This window comes from Crinia signifera, chromosome 1 (genome assembly GCF_055691185.1).
Source record: "Crinia signifera chromosome 1, ASM5569118v1, whole genome shotgun sequence".
NCBI classification, from domain to species: domain Eukaryota; kingdom Metazoa; phylum Chordata; class Amphibia; order Anura; family Myobatrachidae; genus Crinia; species Crinia signifera.
In genome coordinates this window covers 74,085,494-74,104,406 of record NC_139217.1, presented here as the reverse complement: position 1 = coordinate 74,104,406, position 18,913 = coordinate 74,085,494, and the positions used below count along the sequence as shown (strand labels likewise).

Sequence of the window (18,913 nt, the reverse complement as noted above, 5' to 3'; positions counted from 1 at the left end):
ACGTTTACCTCTCTTTATAATCCTTGCATTTATCTCTTGTTAAGGCTTAATACATCTGCCCCATTGTTTGTAAAATTCTGAGGGACAAATGAAGTTGTTCCATTTTGGAATAAGGCTGTAACACAACATAATGTGGAAAAAGTGAAATGCTGTGAATACTTTCTTGATGCACTGTATAATGGGTCAAGTGTGCGCGGTGCACACGGGCCCCTTTAGTCCCAGCAGGGCCCACACCATGCATGCTGCACCCATTTTTAAAATACTTACTCTCCAGAGTCCAGCTGCGGGGGCAGGACCACGCTGAAAATTACTGCGAAAAGGGTGCGGTAGCCATTTTGGGGGGGCAATGTGCACTTGCTCTAGTACTCAGATTTCACAATGCTGTGCAGCAGCATTGATCCGAAAATCACTGGAAAAATGGCCATAGTGCCATTTTTCCGGAGATTCACGCATGCTTAGAAAGTTCTGAGCCCTCTAGTGCTCAGACCCTACTGCTCCGGGGCTCCCGCCACTGCCTCCTCCTATCTTAAAATGCCCCTGACATATACACAGCATTATGCAATAATAAGTAAGAATACTGTTTTCTTTCTCAAAGAAATAAAATGCACGCTCGGAAGTGCAAAAATGTATTGCCCTCAAAATTTTACTACAGGTCCTGATGATTGAATATTATGCCTCTGGCATTTTGGTATTTTTTTAATGGACTACTATTGTGTGAATTTTCGCTCCTGTATGTCAAATACCATGTAAATGTAAATTTAGCACATTCATTAATACATGCACCTGGTATGACAAGGTAATCATTACTGAGACATGAATTAACAAATCATTCTGCAGACGCACAGAGGGATCTAGCTGTGAAAGCAGCGAATTACTGACACAACAATTGAATCTGTGCTCACAGCTACTGTAGAAGAATAATTGTGTCCATAACAAACCTCATGTAGGTGGACGTAAACCCACCACGGCAATAAAATTACTCCCAGCAGCTATATTAAGCCAAATAATGCACCTTCTAGAGTTCTGTGCCCTTCATTATACTTGTTCTTATTCAAAATTTAAATAGTCAAAAAACGTCATATCAAATTCCGCAAAGAATTTTATTTTTATTATTTAAAGGTACCATAAAGGTCTTTATTTATTGAACATTTTGTTATCATTATCAGTATTCATGATTCATGTTACAGGTTCCATAATATTCACCATACTTTTGTTACTTTCAGTATTTCAGTGATCATTGCCCTGTATTTGATATACAGTATATCACTTACCCTGAGGTAGTTGAGGGTGAAGTTGGTTAGACCCATCCTAGTGATGTTTTTGGAAAGTTGCTCTAGCACCTGTGGGTCCGGTGCCTATATACACAGGAAATACAATAACATGTTGTTAGGTACATTCTGATCAACGCAATATGAACGGGGGGGGGGGGGGGGGGGGGGATTGCTCACTGCAAAACCATCAATGGTTATTCCATCAAATGGTTGTTATGTGACGGCATGTAACCAACTCATCATTGGATAAAATGTTGAAAGCGGGAGGAAGCTGAAGCTATATATATATAGAAAGTGAAAAATATAATGAAATGTAATTAAAATATTAAAGAAACAGTGTTAGTGAAAAATAAATTTAGTAAGTGCTAAGTGTTACTAGATAGCTTCGGCATCCTATCACTAATATTTATTAACACTATAGTATTTTCACTGGTGTGCCGCACTGGGCTTTCTGGCTTATACTGGTTTTTTTTTGGAGTGCCGCACTCTGCACCTAGATATAGCACTAGGGACACCCAATATACAGAGAAGCCTTGACTATGGCTTGGGGGCTTCCACATAAATCTGCACAAATATATGTAACCAATATCTCTGAATTCTACTATTATGTAGTGTTCTAGACTGGTTACTAATACCATTCAGTGAGCTGAGGGAAACAATGTATTTTTTACTTACCCAGTATATTATTTGCCTATCTATATGCACTGTTCAATAACAATTATGAATTACATGCCAGAGAAAAAAGAAAAGCTAGTGAGGATTGTATCCACTATACAAACCAGCAGAAGTTGTACTGTGCGAGCTGGTCAATATTGAATCGCAGAGATATTGACAAGTACAAGGGGTCGATCCTATTAGGTGCAGATGATTCACACTCGCAAATCATCACGGCACCGGGCGCACTTTACGGCAGACTGAATTCGTTTAAAAGTGCTCGCACCTCCATAGGGGTGCAAGCAATTTTAAGCGAATTCGACCTAGCAAAGGGTGCAAGATCAGGTGCCGTTTTCAGTGTTTAAACGGCACCAAAACAGCAACTCCCACTCTTCGGCGCTAATAGGATTGACCCAACTCTTTAAATCCTGTGACAGGTGCTTAGAATTAGACAGTAGACAGAACTGGAACATCCTCCTCCCCAGGTGAATGTAGATACTTACATGCATGGCTAGTATGCTGCGAGGTACTAATTCTCTGTATTGTCTAATGGTAAAGTGCCATGTCTTGATTCTCATGAGATCATCAAATGTAAACTCCAGGATGAGACGCCCTTCAGTGCATACCTGCGTTGCAAACATAAATTCATAATTAATTAACGCGACATTTACTTCATACTGTAGTTGTTTCTTTGTATATGGTTTGTGTTGGAAAATAGATAAGATAATAATGTTTTTGTGTTTTGTTTTTTGCATATAGACATTTCCTTGGGTCACAGTGGTTTTGCTAACACCATATTTACCTACTTTCTGGCTGACCTTTCCCGGAGAGGGCAGCCAACTCAGGGGGGGGCAGGGCCATCGGGAGTGGAAAGGGGGGGGACGGGGGAGGAGCCACATGAGTGGCTAATTGTTTGGGGGTGTGGCCAGAGCAATCGTGCTATTTTAGCCATGCCCCCAACATGCAATGTCGTCATTAAGGCATGGCACTGTGGTGGGCGGGGCTAAAACATTGCGATTATTTGACATAATTTGACCCGCAGACCCCTCCTGCCAAGGGGGTGGGTCACGGGAGCTGGGAGGGGGACCGATTTCTGGGACCCTCCCAGCCATTCCTGGAGGGTAGGCAACCCTGGCTAACACACAGCAGGAAATTATAAGTGGCGTTCCCCTGCTCCAGCCCTCCACCCGCCCCCTTCCCTCCCCTCACTAAACCAACACCTCTATGAGTGTGAAACTCGCCGAAGGTGTTCGCACAGGGGGTTTACACATGCGCATATTCGCACATGCGCAGACCCCACCATCACCCTGGGGAACGAATTTGGCCCGATATGAGCTGTCTGAATCACCCCCAGTTTTTCTATTTCTAAATGCATCATTTCAGAAAACCAAGAGCCAAGCGATCATATACATATATCATGCAGACCATTGCTAAAATAAACAAAATAATAATATATAGAAAATAATACACTTTTATTTGTATTTTTTCCTAAATTCAGGCACAGGGAATTGAATTATTGAAGGAGAAGTATTGAAGGTTTAGTGAAATGACAGAAGCTTTCACCCAGCCATAGTCAGTTCCAAATTGTTTCTCTTTGTTTTGCTATGCGGGTTAGTGCAGTTCGCAAACAAAAAGAATATGTTTGCCAGTAGTAACTCAATACAATTAGAAGACTAGAAGGTATGAGATCAGGTGAAGTCATTTTATACAAAGAAAGTACTTTCTGTAGGAATAAGTTATATATACATTTTTTGCTACCTACAATATAAATCTATGCATATAATAACAAATCAACAAGCAAAATACTAAAGAGAGCCTGTCGTTAATCTGCATGTTGAAATGAAGGACCTTATTCTGGCCACATGCAGCTCTGCGAAATTTGCTGCGTTGTGTGTGGATAAAACGCCGCCCGCCGCTCACAAAGCTGCCCGCCCCCGCACTTGCCGAGTTCCCCCGCACGGCTGTGAATGGATGTTTTGCATAAACATCCAATCACAGCCTTGGGTGCGGGGGCTAAATCATTCAATGGTCGCTGATTTCAAGGAGCATGCAAAACTAAGACACTCTCTGGTGTCTTAGTTTTGCATACTCCCTGTACGGGAAGGGGGCGGGGAGCTGACATCCGGTGATGTCAGCTGCCCAGCCCTGGCACCCGCGTCACTGCCTAATTTCCATGGGAACGCCCAATGTTTTCATGGGAACACCCACGAAATGCATGGGCGTTCCCATGGGCGCTGCTGCCCATGCATGCCCTGCTGGGTGCGAAAGGGATGGCGAACTAGCAGTTTGCTGTGCCCGCTCACACCCAGCGTATGCACATGTGCAGGAATACGTAGGCGCAGAAGAAAAACCTTGCTCCCCATGCGTATGCATGGAGGAGCGAATGCACCAGAGTAATGCCCAAAGTGTGGTGCTTAAATTAGGGAAAATGTAATTTTTTTTTAAAACAATAATTACAGATAATCTTATTGATATATAAAAACCTAGAATTTCACATCAGGTAAAGTCCATCAACTGCCCTTTTATGCTTCAATAAAATGATTGAAATAATTTGGATAAATACTTGAGATTTTGAGCATTCTCAACAAATAAATTGCTTAATTACACTTAATCCATCTTCTCACAGACAGTGTCACCAGGCATCCATAGTTTTCATCTAACAGGTAATCAAACTTAGACAATCACACCTCTGAACAATCAACAATCTGCATTATTCCAGGTTACATATGCTACATTGATTGGTTTTATGGAATATGCAGCAACATAACAAATTAAAGGGCATAATATAACAATTCTTTCTGTGACCTATGGCAACGTGTATATGACCCTCAAATCTCTCTCTCTCTCTCACACACACACACACACACACACACACACACACACTCTAGTGGAAGGAGTCAAAGGTAATACCAACTGTCATTACATTCCAAAGTGATGACATCATTTTTATCAGCAGTTAATATTATTAAATAGTTAATGCAACACATTCATTACAAATAAATGGTCTGCATACAGATGGGTTTCTCTACTGGCCTATACACAACATTACGCAACAGTAATACCTCTTTCACACCGCACTTGTAAAACAGTATATTGCCGTTTTTTCCACATTTCAACACGTTTAATGCTGCAGTGGGAAAGCGCCAGAGTTGATTTACTGGTTAAAGATAACCGGTATTTCAAAACGTTTAAAAAGCAGAGTCCTACACGTTTCAGAGCCAAATGCAGTGAGAATGGCTATAAAACGGTATTTAGCAAAAAACAACAGATTACAGACCTGTGATAGGCTGTCCCCTGCGTTCTGTCTTGAAACGTGTTCAGGGGATGAAACGGGTTGACTGATGTGAATGGTACTTAAACGGTATTTAAAACGGTAATCTACTGCAATATCAAGGCTCAGACCCATTTTAAATACCGTTTTAAAATACTGTTTTTTTTTAAGTTTAGGCAGTGTGAAAGTGGTATTAATAAATTTTTTTTTATAAGTAATACAAATGCATAAAATAAAATACAGAATATGTAAACATATTTACTAAATGTATTTTTACATTCGTACTTGTCTTATTGAAGAAGAACAATAATAGTAGCCATGCATTCTTGGAAGGGCAAACATGTATTGTCTTCAAAATGTTGCTAAAGGGCCTGATTAAATATTATGCCTCTGGCATTTAAGCATTACTTTGAATGCACTGCTGCTGTGAATTGTCAGCCCTGTATGTCAAATACTCTGTAAATGCAAATTTAGTACATTCATTAATACATTCACATAGTATGACAAGGTAATCATAACTGAATCACAAGTTGATAAATTATTCTGCACACATACAGTACAGGAGAATCTAGCTGTGAAAACAGTGATTTACTGACACAATTGAATCTGTGCTCACCGTTACTGTAGCAGAATAAATGTGTCCATAACAAACCTCATGTAGGTGGACGCAGACCCCCTTTTGAAATAAAATTACTCCCAGCAGCTATATTGAGCTCAAATAATGCCCATTCTATATAGTTATGTGACCTTCATTATACTTGTTCTTATCCAAAGTAGCATTTTGATAAAACACAATAACAGTCTGCATTATTTGTAATTGTGTCAGACAACTGGAAGAGATAAAAAAACTCTCTTTGACAATCCCTATATTTAATATTAATAATATTAGGTCAACTATCTTATCCAGCAGGGATTGACCTGCCCAATGGAATCTTTATAAAGTCTGAGCTCCACCCGCCCAGGTTGTCTGACCCTCTAGCTAACCCCCCCCCCCCCCCCAGTTATGGCCCTGCACTGGCGGCTACAATGACGTGAAATTCTGGTATATTCCTTTGAACATGTTCAGCCATAGGCCCCTAAGTCCCTTAATGCAGCCCTCGCTCAAGTCATTACAAAATAAAATAAATGGACATACAGTACTGTAATATGCCAATTCCTCTCATCTACAGCAGCCTCATCCTATTTGGATGTACCCTGGTTTACTGACTGGGCCACTTTTCCCATTTGGAAATCCAGACTCTTTGGTGACATGTACCAGGAGCAGTGGCGGCCTGTAGAGGTGGGGCTGAAGCACAGTCTAAAATTTAAATAGAAGAGCCACGCCTACTTCCAGTGAGTCGCAGACTGGGATCAGTGGCAGCGGTTGGGGTGGCAGTTGGTGTGGCTCAGCCTCACCTATAGAGCCGCCAATTACTGGGAGCATTTAGGCAAGTAGATATTTTAAGGAAAGGATTCAAGATCAAGCAAGATCCACCACAGGCTTTTGTACAAAGAAGCAATACATTTCCATATTGTACCTGCATAAAATAAACCACATCTATAGCCTGTGAGTGAGCACAATTTTGTGCAGTACTGTCATAAATACACATAAGAAAATATCTTCACCGTACTTTATCCTATGATGCGCACCACAATAGAAAAAAAAGTTTGGAGAATAAACATATATTTCTTGCAACGAACTGTTTGCATGACAGAAAACCACAGCCTGGCAACCCCTTTCTCCAAAGCTGGATTTAATAAAGTGAAGGCCACTTCTCCAAACTAAAATCAGGCCCCAGTGGTTTTTACTATGGAAAACTAGAAAATGTATTGTGAGTTGTAAATAAATAAAAATCTCATGAACAAGTTACTTGAAAGTCACCCTACAATGGGGGTTATTCTGATTCACTCGGAAAGGCACAATCACTCTCTAATGGACAAAACCATGTGCACTGCAGGCAGGGGCGGATTGGGGACTAAAAGTGGCCCTGGAATATTTCTCGAAGTGGCCTCATGTGGGCGGCAACAAATCAATAATGGGCGGAGCCAACATAACAGTAGGCGGGATTACCACATCACTATACTTTGAAAGGCAATACTAAAGCATCAATAGTGCTTAATAACAAATTATATCTGACCACTCTTTGGTGAATTCACCAAAGAGTGGTCAGATCTAATTTGTTATTAAGCAGTAGGGTCTGCGCACCAATATCCAATTCTTCTATCTGCCTATTTCTCGTGTAGGTGTTTTTGTAGTACACCTAAGGATATTTTGCAGCAACCCTATATATAACACACTGCAGGTACAGCGCAGTCTTAGACTGTGTACACACGGTCCAATTTCCTTTCCGATGTTGACGATATAGTCAACATCGGATCGGCATCGGACCAACATCGGATGCAGATCGCAAGGGTTTTAACCCTTGCGATCCCGATCCGATCCCGATGCGCGTTCATGTATCGGAAGCCAGAAAGTCTTGGCTGCCTTGTCTATATAGCAGATCTGCACTATATAGTCAAGATAGGATGCAAATCGGATGTGCCTTAAGATCCTATCCACGATCCTATCTGATAAGATCGTGGATAGGATCTTAAGGCACATCTAACGTGTGTACACACCATTACACCTTGCCTTTTTTTCCTTAAAGCATCAATAGTGTCTGAATATCAGATTGATTAATATTAACTTGTGTTTGTTGGTGACACTGTAAAATGTCACTCACATTAGTCACTCACATGGATGGATATGTCATGGTATCTCAGCACCGTCTGGATGGAATGAACACATCAGCCCTCCCTCAAAGGTGCACTACCACTATCTACACATGCACACTAGAGAAACAACAAACAGGCCCTAAAACTTACCCCCTAATTTGTAACAAAACTACATGCTATGTGTTATTATATAGTGCACACATATTCCGCAGCGCTGTACAGAGAATATTATTACCAGTTATTATATAGTGCACACATATTCCGCAGCTCTGTACAGAGAATATTATTATTACCAGTTATTATATAGCGCACACATATTCCACAGCGCTGTACAGAGAATATTATTACCAGTTATTATATAGCGCACACATATTCCACAGCACTGTACAGAGACTATTATTACCAGTTATTATATAGCGCACACATATTCCACAGCACTGTACAGAGACTATTATTACCAGTTATTATATAGCGCACACATATTCCGCAGCGCTGTACAGAGACTATTATTACCAGTTATTATATAGCGCACACATATTCCGCATCGCTGTACAGAGAATATTACCAGTTATTATATAGCGCACACATATTCCACAGCGCTGTACAGAGACTATTATTACCAGTTATTATATACCGCACACATATTCCGCCGCGCTGTACAGAGAATAATATTACCAGATATATTATATAGTGCACACATATTTTTATTTGATTGATTGACAATATCAACATGTCAATCAATCAAATATTTTTATTTGATTGATTGACAACATCAACATGGTGGTGATGTACAGGATCCTCGGGGGGGGGGGGGGGGGTAGACACACTGAGGGTATCGCCGCATGGAGAGAGCCAGGCTCTCAGAGACGGGAGGAGGCGGGGCCAATATCTGGCAGTGACAGTCAGCACGGGGACAGAGAACAAATTTGTACTGCGATCAAATCTGAAGCGATCAGTTTAGCCTTCAGGCCGCTCCAGTGAAATATCGCCTTGCAAATGGATCTGTATGGTTACACGTCTGTTCGAACCCAAGTGAATATGTCCAAGTCCCATAGGAAGCTGCTATCTATCAAATGATTTTTTACACTGGGCACCAGTCATTGCAGCCTCGTAGCCCATGACTTATTCGACAGCTGCGATGAAGACAGGCCTGGACGCCTGAGCTTTCCCTGACACTCCAAGCATTTTTTTTCAGCATGCCTATCATTTTTCTGTGTACTCCCATGAAACTGTCATTCCCACCCCACATATACACTTCCTGTTAATCACTGTGTGTATGGCCAGCAAACAGAAAATTTTTCAGGACTTGATCGCAGCCAGGGATTGCGCAAGCACATTGCGGCCCAAACCCTTGCGCACTACATTGACAATAGGCCACTGTGCGAATTTGCAGCCAATCAGTTCCTGCCCAGGCCCATAGAGTCCACACACACTATTCAATGCTAACCATCATGAAGCCATTATAAAACAACTTACCAGGCTTCATGCAGCAGTAGCTGCTCCCAGTGAAGTTGGGGGCAGAGCTTGTGACTGTGAGTGACAGTCTAAGGACCAACGTAGAGGAGAGTGGTAGGGGCAGCTGCCACACAGATTGATCTCAGGTGACAGTGCTGGAGCCCAAAGAAGTAGAGCATGGGAGAGAGGATGGCCGCTTTTAGTCTTTGACACCCAGTGCCCTGCTACTAGATGCGTCCTCCCGCCCTGAGTCCCGGAGAACAGTGGACGGGAGGAGGCAAAGTCACATACAGTAGCAGAGCACTGGGTGCGGCGTCAGCGGCAGGCACGGACCCGGGACTGAACGTTCTTATATTTTTATTTGATTGATTGACAACATCAACATGGCGGTGATGTACACAGGGCCATCTTAACAACATTATGGGCCCCCGGGCAAAGCAGTGCAATGGGGCCCCTCAGTGGCGGCATTGTGAGAGGTGAGACCAGGTGACCAAATATAATTTAACTTAAATGCCACATCCTACTCCTGATCCGCAGACACTGCACACAGATAGAATGGGGGGGGGTCCCCAGGCCTCTGCATATTTCATGTAGATAGCAAGAAATCTGCAAAATGGCATTCCTAAAATGGATGCCACCTTCTAGGAGACAGATGGTAAAGGTCTTTCTAAACCACTAGCGTGTGTCAGGGGAAGGCAGCGCATACAGCAATAAACGGAGGTGTACTAGCGTGCTTTGCGTGACTAGTATGTAACCCTGTGGAAATAAGCAGGAAACCCCACTGGCAACTAGTTATAAACCCCTGGCAATGAACATGTAACCCCCTTGCAATCAGCACGTAACCCCTGGCAATGACCGCAAACCCCCTGGCAACAAGAACAAAACCCATGACAATAAACACGTAACCCCTCTGGTAATGAGCAAGCAAGTAAAAAATAATAATAATAATGTATTGGGGAGAGGACCAAAAACTTTTTTGGAAGGAGGGCACAAAATATATATATATTTGCATGATGTGAAATAAATGGTAACAGACAATATAAGCTGCCAAATAAATGTGTTTACTATGCATATACAAGCTACAAAAGAGGATCTTTACCCTGTCAGTGAAAAAGCAAGCACATACTCTTATGTGCACGGAGGAGTCCTTCCTGACGCTGCTGAACTCTGCTGCTTTGGTAAACACAGGGCATGTGGGAGGGAGGGAGAGAACTGCAGAGCCGTCTGCCTCTTAAAGAACAGCCTTACCACAAGTGCACTCTGCAGTCAAGCCAGCGCGGTTCCACAGGTTAGAGAGACTTCCTGCTAGTGCAAAGTATGGCCTCATAGGATTTGTAGTTTTAGCGTTAACTGCTAAAAGTCTAAGCAGTCAAAAATAAACTACAATTCCCATGATCCCACTTCCTGCTTCAGTTTTCTAGCCTGCCGGGTGCCACTGCCTCTATCAGCTGAATTCCGGCATCGCTCTCCCCACTATGGCACTCTAAGTGCTCGAGTAACCCAAGTAATGGTCGGCCCGGCTCTCAGCATTGTGGCTGCTGATGGGGATGGAAGGCTTGGCCCCCTAGGCTTGTGGGGCCCTTGGGCAACTGCCCTTTAAGCCCAATCACACTGAGGACACACTGAGGGTATCGCCGCTTGGAGAGAGCCAGGCTCTCAGAGACGGGAGGAGGCGGGGCCGGGCCACTATAAAGCAGTGACAGTCAGCACGGGGAAAGACTTCACTGGGCTGATCCTGAGCCTGCCAGTAGTGACGCCGCGGACGCCCACTGCTCAGCTGAGCCGGCCTGAGCCGAGGTGAGCAGCTGCTGTATGTTTGTGCTCTCTGCTGCCCCTGCTGCCTGCAACTATAAATTCGGCCTCACTACCATCGGCCTCCCGGGAAAGTTCCCGGTAGATATAATGGCCAATCCGCCCCTGACTGCAGGTGGGGCTGATAAAACATCTGCAGAGAGAGTTAGATTAGGGTGTTTTATTGTTTCTGTGCAGGGTAAATACTGGCTGCTTTATTTTTACACTGCAATATAGATATCAGGTTGAAGTACACCCCCCCCCCCCACCCAAATGCCAGAATGCCCCTGCTGGCGAGATGGCGCTCCATCTGACTGGGATGCGTGTCCCAGTTTCTGGGCAGCGGGGGGATGCAAACCCTGCCCATCTCCGCTTCAGGGAGATGGGCAGAGTTAGGGGGGGGGGGGAGCCGGAGGGTGGAATCGAGCGGTGGGGACTGGGGGGGAGCTCCGTTGTAAGGGTATGAGCGCGCATCCCCTTCCGGTGGCTGGCGGTTGCCAATCTGACTGCCAGACCCCCGCTAGAAGAAAGCGGCAGCATCTTATGCCAACACTTAAGAGTCAACATTTTAATTACCGATATTATGATCGAGTTGACATTTTAACCATGCTGACATTTATGAACATCAATATTTGTCAGGTTGACTTAATGTCCTTTTAGTTATTTAGACTGTTGATCATTTTTGTGTTAACATTCTTACTGGCAACATTCTGAATACCAACTTTTCATACCAGACCCTGCATTGGCCAATAGTGGAAAACTATTTGTGGGCAGACAATCCAGGGCCATCTTAATGTATATGTAAACAGGTGCAGGTGGTGGTCACACAATCCGAGTGGTGAGGCAGCGTCCATCCAGCTGGCAGCCAGACAGTGAACGTCTGTCAGCATGCTGATTGGTGGGTGACTGGAGCTATCCACCAATCACTGACAGCCATTCACTGTATGGAAGCATGTGGAGTGATGGTGCAGGTTTGATGGAGGTACCATTTATGTAGATTTTATTTTATACTTGGTTCCTGGGAATATTTTTAATTACCGTGTTGTATTAGCTATTTAAGAAAATAGATTTGTTGGCAACATATAGATTTGTTGGAACTGTTGGAATGAACTCTGGCCCCTCCCTTCAGTGACAGAGATGCGCAGGAGAGAGTGAGGAGATGATGAAAGAGAGACAGACAAGTGGGGTGAGAGGAACAAAGCATGTAACTCGAGTGAGAGAGAAAAGGGGGGAAAGGCAGGTGCATACCTCCCAACTTCTGGCCGGAGGAAATAGGGACACTAGTGCCCGAAAAGGGGGCGGGGCGTATGCAAATGAGGGCGCGGCTTATGCTAATTAGCCGCGACCTCATTTTCATACGAGAATAGACGCTGTGCGCATGCTACTAGATTGGGGGTCTCCCAACTGTCACCCCCCGCAGCGGGACAATGCCTGCCGCGGGTGGGACAGCGGGACAGGACCCGAAAATCGGGACTGTCCCTCTAAAATCGTGACAGTTGGGAGGTATGCAGGTGGATAGAAAGGAGGGAAAATAAAAATAAATAAATGCCAAACAACTCCAGGCATTACAGCTACAGAGGGAGCGATAATAATTGCCTGTAATCACAGTCTGTTGTCTGTCTCTTAATTCGAAACAATGTACATAGATTTCATGTTTAATGCAATATTTTTGCTGTATGGATATTATCTATATAATGCTTTCCTTTTAACATAACCCTAACCTACTGTATCAATAATAATTGTCTTTCTCTGTAATGGGAGCAGGGGAAATATATGGAAATCCTATATATAGTTGCATACATAAATTCCTGGAGCAAGACAGAAAGGGTCACTTATAAATCACAGCAGTGTAAAACTGCAGCTCAAATACCCATTTGCCTTGCACTTCATAAATGATCCAACAGTGCGCACCTTCACCTCACTCCCCCTCCCCACTTCATCACAGCTGCAGGGTAAAGTCTGGGAAAGAGCTCGGGTAATTGGATTACAGTGTGAACGGCTTATTTCTATATAGCATTTTTTTTACTTTTATTCATTGTTATTTTTAAAGCAGTGGTTCTCAAACTCGGTCCCCAGGACCCCACACAGTTCACATTTTCCAGGTCACCCAGCAGGTACACAGGTGCACTCATTACTCACTGATACATTTTAAAATATACACAGGTGGAACTAATATTTTTTACTTGATTCTGTAATGGGACCTGAAAAACATGCACTGTATGGGGTCCTGAGGGCCGAGTTTGAAAACCGGTGTTTTAAAACATTTTGAACAGGTTTACTGAATTATTTAACTTAATTGTTATTTATTTAACTTAATTATTATTTGTCGATTGATATACTCTGTAATTATAATACCCGCCAGGTTGCAGGTGGTGGCTTCTCCGAATGCACCTGTAGTGTATGTGACCTTCCATGTGACACACCTGCATTATAGGTGTGCTCCAGCTATTGAATGGTAAATATAACCAATGCAGTACAAGTAAAGTGCTCCCTGGACGGTCAGCTGCTGAAGCTCGAAATAGCTATAGAATCCCAAGTGACCCATAGGCTTTGAAAAGCAGTGCTCTCATCCCTGTTATTACATTATAAGGGCCTACTGTGATTGTCCGCATATGACCCACGGGATGCAGATTCATCAACAGCAAGACAACACCTGCTATTGTTTATTAGTTTCTAGATCACATAAATACTGAACAGCCTGGAAGCATTTTACAACATAGTTTTGCTGCATACTGTAGGTTTAACATTGAGCAGCTACAGACTAAACATAAAATAAATGCTAAAAAAATAACTGATTAATAAAAACATAAATACGAACATTTCCATGCGGAATTTACACCCTATAATAATGATGTCAGAATAAAAATAATGCAAATAAAATAAATTTTGTTACTGTCCCTTTAAGTGTTAAGAGCAGGCTTGCTTACCCTCCCGGAATGGGCGGGAGGCTCACGAAAATCGGGTCCAGAGTTCCTGCACCCCCCATGCCCGCTGGTTCAATTACCACAAATCGTGGGTCCGCTGAGAGGGGGCGGGGCTTAAATGATGCACCATTTAACTCCTGCCGCCTCTCCGCGGGCCGCAAATCACAGGGTTTTGTGGCATAGGGGCGGGGCCAAGTGATGTCAGCTTTATAGCCGCCCCCGGGCGGCGAGGGGACACGAAGCCTGCCCATCTCCACTTCAGGGAGATGAGCAGGGTTGGGGGGGAGCGAAGAGGTGGAATCAAGTGGCGGGGACCGGAGGCGGGGATCGGTAGGGAGCTCTGTTACATAGTTACATAGTAGGTAAGGCTGAAAAAAGACTTGCGTCCATCTAGTTCAACCTAGGTTGTTATAATAGATTATCCATTGCTGTATAGTGTGTTCTGATATTTTAAAGACAGATTATATTTCTTATATGTACACATGGATGTTTTTAACCAATAAGAGTTTATCCAACCTTATTTTGAATGTATTTATTGTGTCTGCCGACACCACCATTTCGTCCTAGATTCCTGTCTAGCAGAAAAAAGGGTGTTTGACAGTACCTTATATTGGCCCCTGATATATTTGAACATGTTGAGCATGTCCCCCCTTAAACGTCTCTTTTCTAATGTAAATAGTCCCAATTTGCTTAATCTCTCCTCGTAGCTTAAATTCTTCATTCCCCTAATAAGCTTTGTTGCTCGTCATTGGATTTTTTCTAATTCTATGATGGCCTTTTTATAGTGTGGGGCCCAAAATTTTACTCCGTACTCGAGGTGAGGTATTACCAATGCTTTATACAGTGGCATAATTAGCCTTGAGTCCCTAGTTTCCATGCCCCTTTTAATTCATACTAAAATTTTGTTGGCCTTTTTTGTTGCTACATTACATTGGGCACTACACCCCAGTTTGCTGTCTATTTGGACTCCTAGATCCTTTTCGAGTATTGAATTACCCAATTCCTCTCCACTAAGGTTATAACTAGCACACTGGTTGGATTCAGTATGAAATCCCGGGGGTCCTGACGCCGGAATCCCGACCGCCGAAATCCCGACAAGGGGGGGACGTGGATCACCCCCCCTTGCGGGCACGCAGCGGGCCTGGAGCCTCGCTACGCTCGGCACACTAATTTATTCTCCCTCCAGGGGTGTCGTGGACACTCACAGAGGGAGAAAGTGTCGGGATTTCGGCGGTCAGGATTCCAGCATCGGGATTCTGAACGCCGGGATCCCGACCGCTGGGATTTAAACTGCATCCCCACAGGTTGTGTCTCCCAAGGTGCATGCATAACCTTACATTTATCCACGTTGAACTTCATCTTCCACTTTTTAGCCCACTCCTTTAGATTTGCAAGATCCTTTTAAAGCGTTGTGACATCTTCTGATGATTTAATAACTTCGCTTAGTTTTGTATCGTCTACAAAGATGGATACATTACTGAGTAACCCCATCCCAATATCGTTAATAAAAATGTTAAATAAAATGGGCCCTAAAACCGAAACCCTGAGGCACTCCACCAGGGGCGTAACTAACTATTTAGCGCCCCCCCGCCGCACATTTATTCGGCGCCCCCCCCACACCTAACCTGCCCCCCCTTCTTACCCGCGGTCTGCGTCTCGCCCGGCTCTCTGTCGGGACCTTCCTGACGTCACGGTCCCGACCGGCTCCTGCTGCTACAATGAAAACGGACTCTTAGAAAATGGCTGCCCCCACACTGCAGACAGAAAACTGTCTGCAGTATGGGGGCAGCCATTTTCTAATTGTCAGTTTTCATTGCAGCAGGAGCCGGCCGGGACCGTGACGTCAGGAAAGTCCCGAAAGAGAGCCGGGCGAGACGCAGACCACGGGTAACTATAGCCCCGCAGCCCCCCCCGGCGGCGCCCCCAATTTCTCTGCACCCCCCGCCACCGCTATAGTTACGCCACTGCACTCCACTTAGTACTGGTATTGTATCTGATAAGGCAATGTTCACAACCACTCTTTGTTCTCTATTACACAGCCAATTCCCTACCCATCTGCATATATTTTCACCCAATCCCAGGTCCTCCATTTTATTTATCAACCTCTTGTGTGGGACAGTATCAAAGGCCTTAGCAAAATCTAGGAAAATCACATCTACAGCATTTCCATGATCAAGGTTTTTGCTAACCTCCTCTTAGAACCCTAGTAGATTAGTTTGGCATGAACAATTTTTCACGAACCCATGCTGGTTAGTACTGAGAAGATGGTGATGGTGTAAATATTCTTGGATACTATCCCTTAAAAATCCTTCAAAAGGTTTACCCACAATTGATGTTAAACTAACGGGTCTGTAATTAGCGGGATCCTCCTTTTTTCCTTTTTTGAATATTGGCACTACTTCTGCTACTCTCCAATCTTTTGGTACTTTACCTGATGATAGTGAATTGCTAAAGATATAATGTAGGGGGGTAGCTAGTTCAACCCTTAGTTCCATTAGTACCCTCGGATGAATTCCATCTGGCCCCGGTGATTTATTTGTTTTGATTTTACTGAGCTTCAGTATTATTTCCTTGGGTGTGAAATCAATAATGAGATCTGGCTTATTTGTCCCATTTGTTGTAGATGTTCGTTCCACAGTCTGCTCTCCTTTAGTAAATACTGATGAACTCATTTAACAGTTTTGCTTTTCCCTTATCTTCTGTAACACTTTTTCCACTGATATCAGGAATGTATTTAATACAGGTTGAGTATCCCCTATCCGAAATGCTCGGGACCACGAGCAGTCCGGATAGGGGAATTTTTCGGTTTCTAGAATATATTTTTTTAGGCTTACTTTCCTGTCCCCCGATGGTGTCCGGTGGTCCCTCGGTGTCCACGCAGTCCCCGGGCGTCCACAGCAGGCCTCCGGCATCTTCTCCAGGGCCTCCAGCGGTCCCAGGAATGCATTGCGTGGGTGTGCGCGCGCACCGGTGACGTCACCGGCGCGCACGCACACTCGCGCAATGCATTCCTGGGACCGCTGGAGACCCTGGAGAAGATGCCGGTGGCCTGCTGTGGACACCCTGGGACTTGGTAAGTATGAAAAGAGGGTTAGGGGGGTACAAAATTTTTTTAATGATTCCAAAAACCACGATTTTTGGAATAATTCGGATAATGGATGCACGGATACAGGATTCTCAACCTGTAGTTAATGAATCAAGCACCTTTTTTAGAGTATCCCACATTTCCTCTGCATTTTTTCCCTCCATAACCATTTCCCACACTACTCCGTTTAGGGCTTCCCTGAATAATTAAAAGTTCGCTTTTCTGAAGTTTAGTATTTTTGCCGATCCTTTATGATGTAATTTACTGAAGTTGATTTCCAGTGAAACCATATTGTGATCACTGCTCCCTAGTTGTTCAATTACTTTTGTGCTTGAAACTAAGTCTGTGTTATTTGTTAATACTAAATCCAAGAGTGCCTCATTACTAGTTGGAGCTTCTACCGTTTGTGTAATAAACTGATCTTTAAGTAAGCTGAAGAACCCACTGCTTCTTGCTGTTTTACATGTTTTGTTATCCTAATCAATGTCTGGTAAATTAAAATCCCCCATAATTAATACCTGACCCTGATTTGTTGATTGTTTGATTTGGTTTAAAAGAAGAGTCTCCTCCCTTTCGTTTATGTTCGGTGGTCTATAGCATACCCCTTTTATAATTTTGTTATTTGTTTTTTTATTATTATTGGTTATCTCTGCCTACACTGCCCCTGAGTTATTTTCTTCTGTATCTGTGCTCAATTTTTTTTTCACACAATGTTAAGTTATTATTTACATATAGGCACACACCCCCGTCCCTTCTATTTTCCCTGTCTTTTCTGTAGAGTGTATATCCCTCCATGCTTAATGCCCAGTTGCGTGACTCATTACACCATGTTTCTGTAATACCAATGATGTCGTAATCGTCCCTACTGACCACAGTTTCTAGTTTCCCGATTTTGTCTGCTAAGCTTCTTGCATTAGCCAGTAAGCATTTTAATTTGTGTTTATTTTTAGTTATGTCCCTAACATTATGTTTAATTTCTCCCCTAGACTCATTTGTATTCATTACTAACTTCCTCGTTCCCGCCTCCCCCTCAATGGACTCTCTACAGCCCCCCCTTCCCCCACCATGCTCACTGCCCGACCTATTTACCGTTTTGGAAATTCTTCCTCTGTCCATCACTCATTCCCATATAATAAGGTCATCTGTACCTAAGAACTGTAATGGGGTAACATGACTCTTATTACAAGACATTCCTGATGCACCCTGGGAGTTACCCCCGATTATACCCTTGTTATTTCCCAGGACATTGCCTGTGTCTCTGTCCTCCCCCCCTTCTCCTTCCCCCAGATGATTCTTGATCCCAATCCAACTTTTCTCACTGCCGGTCCCATAATGTCTTGCTACCCCCCCCCCCCCACCCCGTTGCCATGTTTAAAATCTCCTCCAACCCTCTAACCATCCTTCCCCCCAGCACTGCAGCCCCCTCCTCATTCAGGTGCAATCCATCACGGCAAAAAAGATGGCGCCTGACCGAGAAGTCCACCCAGTGTTCCCTCTTTCCTACACCAGTCCTTAAGCCACACATTTACCTCCCTGATCTCCCTCTGCCTCCCTGTGCTAGCACGTGACACTGGTAATATTTCTGAGAAAGTTACCCTAGAATGTCCTCGCCATTAATTTCTTACCTAATTCCCTGTACTCTTTCTTGAGGACATCCCACCTGTTGTAAGGGGATGTGCGCGCATCCCCTTCCGGTGGCTGGTGGTTGCCAATCTGACAACCAGACCCCCGCTTGAAGAAAGAGGCTGCATCTGTAAGCCAACACTTA

General features: G+C 43.8%; 1 protein-coding gene across 5 annotated transcripts in view; it reads right to left on the bottom strand.

Moving 5' to 3' along the window:
- Positions 1-18,913, bottom strand: part of LDB2 (LIM domain binding 2) — a 332,563-nt gene that overhangs the window by 40,043 nt on the left and 273,607 nt on the right. For all 5 annotated transcript variants that reach the window (XM_083163430.1, XM_083163592.1, XM_083163509.1 and 2 more), the window contains exons 4-5: positions 2,429-2,551; positions 1,272-1,355 (exon numbers count right to left, since the gene is read on the bottom strand). In XM_083163430.1, the coding sequence (XP_083019556.1) occupies positions 1,272-1,355; positions 2,429-2,551 (207 nt within the window). The remainder of the gene's footprint in view (positions 1-1,271; positions 1,356-2,428; positions 2,552-18,913) is intronic.